General features: G+C 39.8%; 1 protein-coding gene across 7 annotated transcripts in view; it reads left to right on the top strand.

Annotated features, from left to right (window-relative positions):
* The first annotated feature begins 331 nt into the window (after positions 1–331).
* trabd (TraB domain containing) overlaps positions 332–14,174 on the top strand; it is a 29,679-nt gene continuing 15,836 nt past the window's right edge. Inside the window, exons 1-5 of one of the 7 annotated variants that reach the window (XM_048554258.2) lie at positions 332–451; positions 3,568–3,685; positions 6,459–6,519; positions 9,022–9,097; positions 11,377–11,540. In XM_048554258.2, coding sequence (XP_048410215.1) covers positions 6,499–6,519; positions 9,022–9,097; positions 11,377–11,540 — 261 coding nt within the window. In that variant the 5' untranslated portion in view covers positions 332–451; positions 3,568–3,685; positions 6,459–6,498. Of the gene's footprint in view, positions 452–718; positions 1,047–3,567; positions 3,686–6,455; positions 6,520–9,021; positions 9,098–11,373; positions 11,541–14,174 lie in introns of those variants that run through there. The other 6 variants (XM_048554252.2, XM_048554257.2, XM_048554256.2 and 3 more) reach the window with 6 other exon arrangements.

Genomic DNA, 14,174 nt, shown 5'->3' with positions numbered 1-14,174 from the left:
GGTTTAGGGAAGCCAAAGCCAACTTTTGGTTACAAGATAATAAAATGTGAAGCTGGATGAACACAGCAGGCCAAGCAGCATCTCAGGAGCACAAAAGCTGACGTTTCGGGCCTAGACCCTTCACTCTAGGGCCGAAACGTCAGCTTTTGTGCTCCTGAGATGCTACTTGGCCTGCTGTGTTCATCCAGCCTCACATTTTATTATCTTGGATTCTCCAGCATCTGCAGTTCCCATTATCTCAGATCACAACTTTTGACTACAGTTGGGTTGAGTGCGGCCCAGATGACGTCACACATTAGCGGGGCCGCGCCGTGGCCAGCTGGCAGGAGGCGCGCTCCCGTTCTCGCTCTCCCCTTTGCGGACCCACCACCACTATCAACGGACCCTGGCTTCAGCACTCTGTCTGGTGCATGAGCTTCCACTGGGGACTTAATCGGTGGCTGTTTGAGAGGTAAACATCTCCTTGATGGGTTCTGTCTCTGCAGGTATACACATATATTTTTATCGCGAGGAGTTAAGTCAGAGCGCAGACAAGTGAGACGGGACGGCGGGAGGGATAGTGAGGCCTAGGTTAACGGAGGTGAGTGCGTAGCGTTGCGCATGTGCGGGGGCCGCACTGCTCCCTGGGAGTTGTAGTCCACAGTGACAGCAGTAACCGCGGCTGACAGTTTGGGAATGGGGGATTGAAACTCCATCTCCCAGGGTACAGTGGTCGGCAAAATTCTCTGTCTATCGTGGTCAGCACAACTGGCTGGGTTGCAGTTGGAGTTTCTTTGTGACTCTTAGTCTCTTCAAGTCTTCGGTCCGCTTAGGTATCCTAACGGGCGAGGGTGTGTTGCTTTTCTGGCTGGTTTATTGTCGTCATCGTCGTCGTTGTTGTTGTCGTTGTCGTGGAATCAATAATCTCACCGTCACTTTGATTGACGAGAAGCATGCCTGCCATATGGTTGGATGCAGTTTTGATTCAAGCCTCCACTACCAGGAATTCCATAAGTAACCGAACAGTTTGTTTCAATCACTTAACGATGATGCTTCGCCCTTAGTCGGTAACTTAATGTGATACTACATCTGTGAAACTTTTCAGAGAACTTTAAGGATGCTTAAAGGCGATGCAAACACAAAGCATTAAGAGCTTATTGTCATAACTACAAGTAATGTCTCGCACGGTTTTTTGGGTTAAAGTACGTCATTTGTATCCAAAAGAGAAATTAGTTAAAATGTAGTGTTATTGCAAGATCATTCACTTCGTAACCCAGAAAAAGTGCTTGGATCTTTATCCAATTTTTTTTCGCTCATACTCTCTCAATCGCATGCAGTGATCACAGCAAGGCAGTTTCATAGAAGTCCTCATAGTAATTCCGTGTTTGAAATAGCAGAATTTTGATGTAGTTAGAATGAGTTTTTATTCCAAAACTGGTTAAGCCGTTAAGCTTACTTTGTTTCCTTGTATGATGTATTTTGTTTTTCCTCAATTTAGCATTCTTGCACCATAATTGATTTACCCAACAACCTTCTCAAAACTTGCAATAACAAAGCAAATTGTGCAATAAAATACATAATATGAAACTGACTTGTGTGTAATAACCAATCCAACCACCTGATATTTAAATATTTTTATTATATTAATTAAAATGTATTTTCTCTAATTTTGAATTAATTGTGTGAAGCATACGTGAACCTACATTGAGACAAACTTATGTGAAGAGCAGAACTTTAGGGAAGTTGTACCTGCACATTTTGATTGAATAGGTATCAATATTCTGTCAGTTTTAAACAGTGTATAATCACTGGCACCCTCTGTTTAGATGGAAGTGTTTTGGTAATGTATCTCTGGTATAAGTCAAATGACGTATATTCAGGAAGCCTCAGTGCACCGGTCCTATTTTAAACAAAATGCAGTCATTATTAATCTGAATGGATCCCTGAAGTCAATTTTGTATCATTTATGCTGCAAATAGATCATCAAACAGACCCATAACTTACAAATAGGAGGCCAGTATATAATAAATTGGTCATTATGCATACGTGTACAGAAATACCTTTTTCTGGTGGACATGGAGACTGACAGGAGCTAGTGAGATGCAGATGAAAATAGATAAATTTGAGTCAATTCTTTCAATTTTTCTTGAATTGAATTTGGAATTGAATTTTGTTTGATTACTCTGATCAGTTCTGCATTTTTATTGATCTGATATTTTAATCCTAGTTGTAACATGTAAGAATTAAAAGTGAAGGGATTCAAGTGTTTTTGCTTCTTGCTTTTCTAACTCCTGGAATACTTCAGTATTATTGAACACGTTGTTGATGTCATTGTGGCCGGACACCTGGAGAGTTCCACAATGGCACACAGGATTCGAACTGATATTGGAATATAAGAAATCTGCATCACAAAGTTGGCTAAAGTTTTAGAAGCAGCCTTCTTCAGAGACTAGACACGATTATCAATTCTTTACCTCTAATTATGGACTTCAACCACTGTTTTGGAGCTGCTGAAGGAATAGAGCAACTCAAATTGCAACTTTCAGATTTTTGCATTTAATGGTGCATGAATGGTCACTCTTTTAGATATGTAATGTGTTGACAGCATTGATAGCCTCACAGTTTTACCTCCAGAATATTAATTCTTGTGTCTAGCCAGGTTTCTGAGAGTTGCAGAATCATTCACTTCTCTGACATAAACAACTTTTGGATTTATTTGCATATATGAGTTTGGCAACTCATAAGCTTGTAATAAGTATGTAAATTTTGCTTGTCAGACATTAAGTTTTTCCTGTTTTATTTAAATTGGCTAGCTTGATATCGTTGGAGTGAGCTCAGACACTGAAGGGTCAGCAACAAGATGCTGCTTAAAGGTTGATGTTTGGGTATCTTCGGTTAAATTCTTCTCTGTACTTTTGAGTATAAAACAGTAAAAAGTTGGTTATTATGGATCTAAAACTTTCAGTTAAAAATCACCTTTAGTGCCAAAAGTGCCCTTGTGCTCAATACGTATCCCTTGTATTTTTGTAGCTCCGTAGTAACACTCTTACAAATTAAATCCGAAAATCATAAGTCCATGCTTTGTTCGATAGTGTTGAGCACAAAATCTAGACTAATACCAAAGCAATTCTGAGGAAGTGCTACAATGTTGGACTTGTGATACTTCATTTGTGATATTAGAATCAGACTGTATATGCATACAATGCCATTTTGAAGAGCAGAAACATTCTCCGACAGACTCAGCCAATACTTATCCCTCAGTCAATTTCACTGAGAAACATAAGCAATTATCTTATTTATATTTGTGAGATATTGTGGCGAATAAGTTGACTGCAATGTTTGCTCTACAAAAATTGTCACTTCAAAAGTACTTCCATTAGCTTTGATTTGTTTTTAAACATCCTACGTTTGGAAAAAGCAGTGTACAAATGCAAGTTTGTTCTACTGTTTGAAAACAACTTGCTCCGTAGCATTTCCTTTACTTTGTAGGATAGAGAATTAGAAAGTGAGTCGGCGGGTCTCTAAACTAAATTAAACAATCACCTTATTTGTAAAGTTTGGAATTTTATTGAACTATTTTATTTGCAGACCAACACTGATGGTGGTTCCCAAGGTGATGAAGCTCCAGCATCTCATTGCAATTGGTGTTTATTTTTTCCTGTGGCATCAGTGCAGCACGTGAAGAGGACCACGTGTTCTAGGGGCAGTATGTGGTATTTTCATATATCGTTTTGCTTTTCTTACTAACGACGCCTGACTGAAATGAATAGTTATAAATGTGTAATAAGCTATATATAGATTCAAATGCCTCCATAATTTCTTCCTAGAAGTGTTCGTGAGCTTTGGAGTCTCCACTGCCATTGAGCAATGTATAGCTGCAAATCTCATTAACTCTGCAGAAATTTGGTTAAAGGCTCATGGCCTCATTTTTGCAGGGAATATCTGAATGCCCATTTCCAAGTGTTGCTTAGAGGGAAGGGAAAAATGCCTTTTAGTTTTAATGCTCTGAACCTTTCTGTAAAAATTTGCCCATCTTGGATTTAGTGTTGCTGCCTGCTTTGTTCCCCCTTAAGTTTAGAGATGAATGATTGAATGAATGATGAGATCCATGCTCATGATTGCATAAAGAATTGACAGACGTTCTACTACTTGAGATGGTAGAACTGAGCAATGCAGTGATTCATTGTTGCTTGTTACACAAACAAGCAACCTGACCTCAGACTTAGTCTAATGCTGTCTGCTTCATCTCGTGCCTTGCATTACATGAAGTTGCTTAGAAGCCTATTAGAGTCATAGTCATACAGCATAGAAACAGACCCTTTCGTCCAACGTGTCCTTGCTGACCAGAGATGCCAATGTGACCTAATTCCATTTGCCAGAATTTGGCTCATATCCCTGTAAATCCTTCTTATTCAAATTCCCATCGACATCCCTTCTAAGTGTTGTAATTGGACCCGTTTCCACCAATTTGTTTGTCAGCTCGTTTCATACACACACCACTCTGTGCATGAAAATATTACCCCCCAGGTTCTTTTGAAATCTTTTTCCCCTCTTACCTTAAACCATGCCTTCTAGTTTTGGACTCCCCTGCCCAAGGATTATTCACCCTATCCATGCTCCTCCAGATTTTAATAAAGCTGTATAAGGCTCTGCATTGCAAGAAAATAAAGCCCCAGCCTCTCTCTATGACTTGAATCTTCCGATCCCAGCAGTATCCTTGTAAATATTTTCCACATCTTCTCAAGCTTAACATGCTCCTATAGCTGTTACTTCACCAAAGATGCAATGAAAACTCCATTTACTTGTGTACAAGGATTTGCTCCTCACTTAGAGAAAGGTAATGCCTTTGAGACAGGAATTAATCCAAGAAAATTCTCGACCACTGAATTCTAATGATGGAATTGCACTTGATATTAAAACCTCGAGGTGTAAGAGGGCGGATTTTAAACAGCCAAAGTGCCAAAATTGTTGTTACTGTAACTCTTTGTAAATACTTTGTAATCAGTCAGTTTAAAGATGTTGTTACACACCTCTGGAGCAGATGTGACTTCAACCCAGGTATTCCTGGCTCAGAGGCTGTGGCACTACACTGCAACAAGAGCTCTTTTACCAACTGTACACTCAGGTTAATGCTGCAACATTTGTGTTTGTGGTAGTGATGGGAGCTGTTTAGGACATGAGTCTATCAAACAGGACTCAACAAAAAAAAGACTTAATTCTTTTCCTGTTCTGAGACCAAAGCCACTTTTGTAAGAAATGCTTGCATATCATAACTTCAATCTGAATGCTAGGTAACAATTAATTGCAGGCAGTTGTCAGCCCCATCTTTTGTTTTCGTTGTTTACAATTCAGTGTAAATTCCTCAGTTGGATTATTGAAGACCAGTGAAGTTGTGAATTTCCTGTAATTGATTAAAAATAGCCCCACGATGCTTTGTGATAATCGGTTCAAAGTTTCCTTTAGACATACCAACTCATACTGAAATATTTTCACTTGGAAGGATTTTATGAAATCGTTTTAGATAGAATGTCTGTTAGATTACAGTAACGAAATCAATGCTTAAACAGAAATGATGCCGGTAGATACTAGTAAATAAGTAATCTAGTCATGCGAATTCTGATGACTCACATCAAATGCTGTTGTTTTGCTGTTATGTTTTATTATCTTCTATTATTTGGGCAATTTTAGTACTTGTTTATGCCTTGTATTTGAATTTGAAGCACAAAGCGTCATATCAAAGATAAAGCTGGTAGCGCATAGTATTTCAGTAATATGTCACTTTGGCTGCTTTCATTCTTATCACTTGCATTTGGGGATTTTATTTTCAAGTGTAATTTGGGATAGGTCACGTCAGTGTATTTCAGTTCCCTTCTAGCAATGTTGTTGGATCGTATTTAAGTTGAAGTGCCTAACCAACTTTAGTTGGATGCCAAATAATCAAATAAGTTCATGGGTGTTGTATAGTGAAAAGGATTGATTTTGAAAAATCAATCAATTATTTGTTTTGTATTGAAATAATATAAAATATTTTAAGTTTCTTCATATTAAACATTTTCTACTGTTTATAAGCAAAGTATTTGAAAAGCCAAATTTTCAAAAATGATTGAATTAAATTACTGCAATTAACATATCAGTTGAAACATTGTCCCTCAGATTTCCGTTATGTTCAGTTAAGAGGCTATTTCTTGTGGCTTGAGACTCGAGAACTAAAGGGCACATTCTCAAGATAGGAGCACAGCCTTTTCAGACTGTGGCTTGTGAATCCATGAAATTCTCTAGCACAAAGAATAGTGGATGTTCTGACATTGAGTGTTCTCAGGACTGAGATTGGTAGGTTTTGAATTCTCGGTGAATGAAAGCATGTGGAGATCAGGCGGGAGAGTGGTGGCACAAACTCAAGGGGCCATATGGTCCATTTGTCATTCTGCTTGTCAAGTTCTAATAAGCTATAAATTGACTCTTGTTGTCTCGACCAGCAGATTCTTTGATAAATACCTGCCTTTAAAGAGTAATTTGGGAATGGAGGAAGACCAAAGGGAGGTGAGTTGGTTGAATTATTTTATGATTTTTAAAAATATTATTCATGGGATGTGGGCTTTGCTGACTATGCCTAATTGCTCTTGAGAAAGTGGTGGTGAACTATCTTCTTGAGCTGCTGCAGTCCAGTTAGTTTAGGTGCACCCACAATGCCTTTGGAGAGGGAGTTGCAGGATTTTGACCCAGTGATGCTGAGGAATGGCAATATATTCCAAGTCAGATGGTGGGTGACGTGGAGGCTAACTTGTAGGTGGTGGTGTTCCCATGTATCTACTGCCCTGAGTTTGGAAGGTGCCGTTTAAGGAGCGTTGGTGAATTTCTCCAGTTCATCTAATAGATGGTACATATTGCTGCTTCTGAGTGTTAATGTTGGAGGGCGTGAATATTTCAGCCAATTTAATCTGCATCACCAAAAATACACTACCATCTACACCAGTCTCATTCAAGGCTCATGGCCTTGAATGTTATGACATTTCAAGTCTTCATCCAAATACTCTTTAAAAATTGTGAAGTTACTTGCCTCAACTATTGCCCCAGGCAGTTCTTTCCAGAGCCCCCACCACTCTGGGTTGAAAAGAGTTTTCCTTAAATCCCCTGTAAACCTGCCTTTCACTTTAATGGTGTGATCTCTTGTTCTCGATCCTTCAACTAACTCTAAGGAAATGATGCTAATAAAGCAAACTACTTTCAAACCCCTTGAGCGTTGTTGATGCTACACTCAACCAGACAAATGGGAATTATTTCGTCACACTCTTGACTTGTCCCTTGCACGTAGAGGGCAGGCTTTGTGGAGTCAGGTTATGAGTTACTTGCTGCAGGATTCTTTGCCTCAGATGTACTGTTGTAGATATAGTATTTATGTGGCTAGCCTAGTTCAGTTTCCAGTCAATGGTAATCCTCGGTCTGGATTGTGGGGGATTCAGTGATGGTAATGCCCCTGAATGTCAAGTGGTGAGGGTTAGATTCTGACTTGGAAAAGATGTTCATTTCCTGGCTGTTGTTACTTGAGAGCCCATCCTGGATATTGTCCAGGTCTAGCTGCATTTGGACATGGATTGCTTCAATATCTGAGGAGTCGTGAATCGTGCTGAACATTATGCAATCATTTGTGAATATCCCCACTTCTGAACTCATGCTGGAGTGAAGTAATTTGTGAAGAAGTGACGATATTGGCCTTGAACACAACCCTGAGGATTATATGCAGAGAAATGCTGGACCTGAGATGACAGACCCCAACCAGTGAAGAGTTTTCACTCCAGTTCCTGTTGCCTTCTTGAAGCCATGCTTAGTCAAATGCAGCCTTGATGTCAAGGGCAGTCACTCTCTTCATCTTCATAATTCTGCTCTTACGTCCATGTTTGAGGGCGCAATAATCCTGTACCCTAGACGTGAAGAAAACACAGCCACGGAGTTATTCTCATACTCAACAGATACTTAGAATAAGTGGTTAGTTGGATGGAAACCAGTAGACCATTACAGCATCACTGTCACATCCCATACCAGACATACCAAAATCAATGACCTTCAATTTTACACATCAACATAAGCTGACACAGAAGGGGAGAAAGATTAATTGTCCTGTGGATAGCAAGATGTGCTGGATGAATTTCTGAGCTGTGATAAATTCACTGATCTCAGTGCTAAGCTTAGGAGCAAACAACTGAACAGTACAATTGAGCCCTATGGGTTAAAAAGCATGCTTGGTGGAAAAGTGAGGGTCTGCTGGTTTTCTCCAATGGCAACCGGTTCAGTATTCAGTGTAACTTCAAGTACAAGTGCCAAGACATGGAGATTTCCAAATGCTCAAGTCTTGAATGAGATTCATTTACATAAGCATCCTCAATAGAGGACAACACTATAATATATTGGGACATGTCAAATTGCGGATATAGGATCTAACCACCACTTTGTCTTAGGCATGATCCACTTGAAGTTGCAGAAAGTAATAACCACTGGATCACAACAGTACTTTGCGACAGAGCAAGTAGAGAATAAGAAATGTCAGACTGTTTCCAACTGGCCTTCTGACAGATTTGAAATACTAGAGAGGTTGGACAACACTGAGCAGCAGTGAAAGATCTTCAAAACAAAAGAATATTCAGAAGATCAGGAGGAGGAAGAAACCCAACAAAGAATGATGGATCACTGACCTAATGTGAAAATTTATTAAAGAAAGCTGGTACATGGCAAAGAGGATGAGAAAAAGAGCATTGAGCAAAAGCAAAAAACATGGAAGATAATGCAGTGACTGACAAAAATAGTGTATGTTTGAAATGTGAGTGACCTGGAAATGTTTAAAGTGGTTACTGCTGCCTTTGACATTGGACTCGGTCATTTGTCAGTATTTAAATCAATGTGAAAACATTGCAATTGCTAAGTCTATTAATATTGTTTGATTCCAGCATGGCATTTTTTTGAAAACATCTGTTGCATTCAACAAGACTGAAAGTTATGAACTGCTTCCAGAACTTTAAAGAACCTAAAATAGCTTTGCTTTGTCCTTAGGCAGTGGCAAGTCTGACACCCCTAGCGGTATCTGCTGATGATCCACAGAACATGTCAGATGTTCAGCAAAACTTATGTGAGTCGTTCATATTTACATACCAAACAATACATATGGTAAAATTAAGGTAATAGCAATGTCACCTGGGTTAGTTTGGTCATTTCATCAATAATACCATTTCCATGAAGATATTTTCGTGACTTAAGATGGTCCATTGTTTAATTACGTTCCTGTGTGTACTTCTTTCCAGTTACTGGTTCCCTCTTTACTTCATCCCCTTTCGTCTTTTCAATGTTGATGATTTCATGATTTTTGTATATTTTAGCCCTGCAACTAATTTTTCATTTTTGCCTATCATAGGCTCACCTCCTTCTTTGCTGTAACCATTTGGCTGAATAAGTACATGCCCTGATTGCGCAAGAGCAGTTTAGCTGTACTTGTGTAGAGAGGAGTAATTGCAATGGAAGAAATATTATTTTATTACCTCATACTTTCTCTCGAGGTCAAGGATGAATATAAGTTGAGATTTTGATTTATGATAAAATTTTAAAATGCTACAATTGATTTGATGATCTTTAAGTTTATTTTGTTTACCAAAAAACTGACATTTCAGGTTTGGTGAGGAATTACTCAGCTGTAGGACCCATTAGGTACTTGACACTCAATGAGATTTCCCTCTTCTGCAAGAAAACTTTAGCAGGAGACATGAAATAAGTGCAGTCAATGGTCACATTAACTTACAAAGAAGTTGAACAGATTTTGTTTAAAATCGGTCCTTAAAGGACATGGAAATTAAGGTTTGTACAAAGTTGTTTCAGTCATTAATTTTCTAGTGGCCCCCATTGCAGGCGTTACAGTAGCCTTGTGGTTAGAACAGCTGCCCCACCGTGCCAGGGACCCAGGTTTGATTCCAGCTTTGGGTGACTGTTTGGAGTTTGTGTGTTCTCTCTGTCCTTGTGTGGGATTCCTCCTAGGTGCTCTGAGTGATTGAGTTAATTGGTCATGCTAAATGGTCTGTAATGTCCTGGGATGTGTAGGCAGGGTGAATTAGCCATTGTAATTGTGGGGGTGACATGGATATGATGAGGGTGTGCGTCTGCATGGATACTCTTCAGACAGGCCATTGCAACCTTGATGGGTTGATGGCCTCTTTCTGCACTGTGGGGATGCTATGATTCTAGAAGATGTATTCTGGGTTATGTTTTCATTTATTTCAGTATGCTCATCAGGAATGATCTAAGCCGGGAAATATTTTTTCAACCTTTAAATCATGCTTATAGTTTTAATTGACACTTTGCAAGTATGTAATGGGGAAAACTGAGTTAATAAAACACTTGAACATTTAACAAACACTTTAACAAAAGTATTGAAGTTCAGTGTACTCCGTTGTTACTCATTTCCCTCATGCACGTTGCAGTTGCTTGGAATTTAAAATCTGTCTTAGACGAGCAAAAATTCCCTTTTTGGAAAAGTATTATTTTGATAACCTTATGTTTTCAACGTAAACAAGCCTTTTTTTAAAAATGTAGGTTAAATGATTGAGGACATGGCGCTGTTGGTGGCTGCAATGTGTTTTTCACACTTCATAGTTGCAGAAAAATTAAGTAGATGTGTTTCCTTACTCATCAACCTTCAGGATGCAAGCAGAAAGCAGTGTTTTACTTTACTGTTCCTCTCTGTCTTTTACCAGTGTTTATTTAGCAAATGATTTTAATAAAAATGTTGATTTTTTTTTCTGCTGTTTCTTTCAATGAGCAAAATGTAATGAGAATTTGGATATTATACAATCAGGCCTGAGAAGGTGTTCATTTGTACAGAATAAACATCATCAATTTTGATGATCAATTCATCAAACTCATCAATTTGTGTGTTCAATGACTGCAATGCAAATACCTTTATTGGAAATAGAAATAATTTACAGTTTCTCAAATGTAATTTTGAGTTTAATTAGAATGTTAAACTGAATTTAGTGCATCAACACACAGATCATCTGCTCCTGCTCACAAAACATTTGCACAGGTTTGTTACAGATGGCAACAGTTAACTTGGACCAATATCCTTTTCTATAAGTCTGCCACGCTTTCGAGGTCAATTAATAATACATTGCAAAAATAACATGTAAATACCTGAGAAAAATTGGTCAAAACTTTACGCATTATTATGAACTTGGCCTCTAGTTCTCGGTGTGTCATTCATTTCGTAGGAATGTTTTTAAGAAGATTTGTACAGCCTCCTACAATTGGCAGTTTGAAGTTGCAGTAGAGTGTACTTTATAATGCAGCTCCCAGCTACAATTTTGCTGGCATCTGGCAGTGCTTTGGATAAATTACTGTAACATATTTGTTTACTTACAGCAGATGAAGATGCTTTTAAACTTCTGTGGGAAATGAAGATGAGAAAAAGACAAGGGAAACCAAATCTTCCAGACACAGTTACTGAACTTGACACAGAAGATGGCTGTAAAGTCTATCTAGTTGGCACAGCTCATTTCAGTGAGAGTAGTCGAAAAGATGTTGTAAAGGTAATAATGAGAAAAGTTGTAATTCTTTAAAATAATGAATTTGAACAAAGGATAAATGCTGAAGCAATCGAAGCTTGACCCTTGTCAGAAACCAACATATATTATAGAACATGGAACAATACAGCACAGAACAGGCTCTTCAGCCCTTGATGTTGCACCGACCTGTGAACTAATCTAAGCCCCTCCCCCTACACTATCCCATCATTATCCATATGCTCATCCAAGGACTGTTTAAATGCCCCTAATCTGGCTAACTTAACTACATTGGCAGGCAGAGCGTTCCTCGCCCGTACCACTCTCTGAGTAAAGAACCTGCCTCTGACATCTGTCTTAAATTTCTCACCCCTCAATTTGTAGCTCTGCCCCCTTGTACAAGCTGACGTCATCATGCTCGGAAAAAGACTCTCTGTCCACCCTACCTAATCCTCTGAACATCTTGTATGTCTCTATTAAATCCCCTCTTAGCCTCCTTCTCTCCAATGAGAACAGACCCAAGTCCCTCAGCCTTTCTTCATAGGGCCTGTGCTCCAGACCAGGCAACATCCTGGTAAATCTCCTCTGCACCTTTTCCAATGCTACCGCATCCTTCCTGTAATGGGGCGACCAGAACTGCACACAATATTCCAAATGAGGCCGCACTAGCATTTTGTACAGTTGCAGCATGACGTCATGGCTCCGGAACTCAATCCCTCTACCAATAAAACCCAACACACCGTAAGCCTTCTTAACAGCACTATCAACCTGGGTGGCAACTTGCAGGGATCTGTGTACATGGACACCAAGATCCCTCTGCACATCTACTCTACCAAGAATCTTTCCATTGACCCGGTGCTCTGCCTTCCTATTATTCCTCCCAAAGTGAATCACCTCATATTTATCCGTATTAAACTCCATTTTCCACCTTTCGGCCCAATTCCGCAGTTTATCCAAGTCTCCCTACAACCTGCAACATTCTTCCACACTGTCCACCACTCCACCGACTTTAGTGTCGTCTGCAAACTTACTAACCCATCCACCTATGCCTGCGTCCAAGTCATTTATAAAAATGACAAACAGCAGTGGTCCCAAAACAGATCCTTGAGGCACACCACTAGTGACCTGACTCCAGGCTGAATATTTTCCATCAACCACCACTCGTTGCCTTCTTACAGAAAGCCAGTTTCTAATCCAAACTGCTAAATCTCCCTCAATCCCGTGCCTCCGCATTTTCTCCAACAGCCTACCAAGTGGAACCTTGTCAAAGGCTTTACTGAAGTCCATGTACACCACGTCAGCTGCCCTTCCCTCATCCATATGCTTGGTTACCTTCTCAAAAAACTCAATGAGGTTTGTGAGACACGATCTGCCCTTGACAAATCCATGCTGACTATCTGCAATCAAATTGTTGCTTGCTAGATGATTATAAATCCTATCTCTTATAATCCTTTCCAAAATCTTTCCTACAACAGACGTAAGGCTCATAGGTCAATAATTACCTGGGTCATCTCTATTGCCCTTCTTCAACAAGGGCACAACATTTGCAATCCTCCAGTCCTCTGGTACTAAACCTGTAGACAATGAGGACTGAAAGATCAAGGCCAAAGGCTCCACCACCTCCTCCCCAGACAATCCTCGGAAAAATCCCATCCGGCACAGGGGATTTATCTACCTTCACACCTTCTAGAATTGATAATACCTCCTCCTTACTAACCTTAATCCTTTCAATTTTAGTTGCTCGTAAATTAGTCATCTCCTCTACAATATTCTCCTTTTCCTCAGTGAAAACAGATGAGAAATAATCATTTAGCACCTCTCCGATCTTCACAGGGTCCACACACAACTTCCCACTTCTGTCTTTGACTAGCCCTATTCTACCCTAGTCATCCTCTTATTCCTCACAAACCTATAGAAAGCTTTAGGGTTCTCCCTTATTCTACCTGCTAATGTCTGCTCATGTCCCCTCCTTGCTCTTCTTAACTCTCTCTTTAAATCCTACCTAGCTAATCTCTAACTCTCCATCGCCTCATCTGAACCATCTCATGTCATCGTCACATAAGCCTCCCTCTTCCGCTTGACAAGAGATACAATTTCTTTAGTGAAGCACAGTTCCCTTAGCTTATCGCTTCTTCCCTGCCTGACAGGGACATATCTGTCAAAGACACGCAATATCTGTTCCTTAAACCAGCTCCACATTTCGATTGTCCCCGTCGCCTGCATTTTGCTAACCCATTCTATGCCTCCTAAATCTTGCCTAATCGCATTGTAATTGCCCTTCTCCCATCTATAACTCTTGCCCTGTGGTATGTTCCTATCCCTTTCCATTGCTAAAGTAAACATAAACCTGGCCTGGTTCATTACCAAGTACCAGATCCAGTGTGGCCTCCCTTCTTGTTAGCCCTTCGACATACTGAGTCAGGAAACCCTCCTGCACACTTTGGACAAAAACTGATCCATCCAACGTACTAGAGTTATAGCATTTCCAGTCAATGTTCAGGAAGTTAAAGTCTCCCATAATGATCACCCTGTTCTTTTCACTCCTGCCCAGAATAGTTTTGCTGATCCTCTCCTCCACATCCCTGGAACTTTGCGGGGGCCTATAAAAAAACTCCCAGCAGTGTTACCTCTCCCCTCCTGTTTCTGACCTCAGCCCATACC

Source organism: Stegostoma tigrinum, chromosome 25 (genome assembly GCF_030684315.1).
Source record: "Stegostoma tigrinum isolate sSteTig4 chromosome 25, sSteTig4.hap1, whole genome shotgun sequence".
Taxonomy (NCBI): Eukaryota; Metazoa; Chordata; class Chondrichthyes; order Orectolobiformes; family Stegostomatidae; genus Stegostoma; species Stegostoma tigrinum.
Note: the sequence above shows the minus strand (reverse complement) of the source record. Positions and strands in the feature narration are given on the sequence as shown.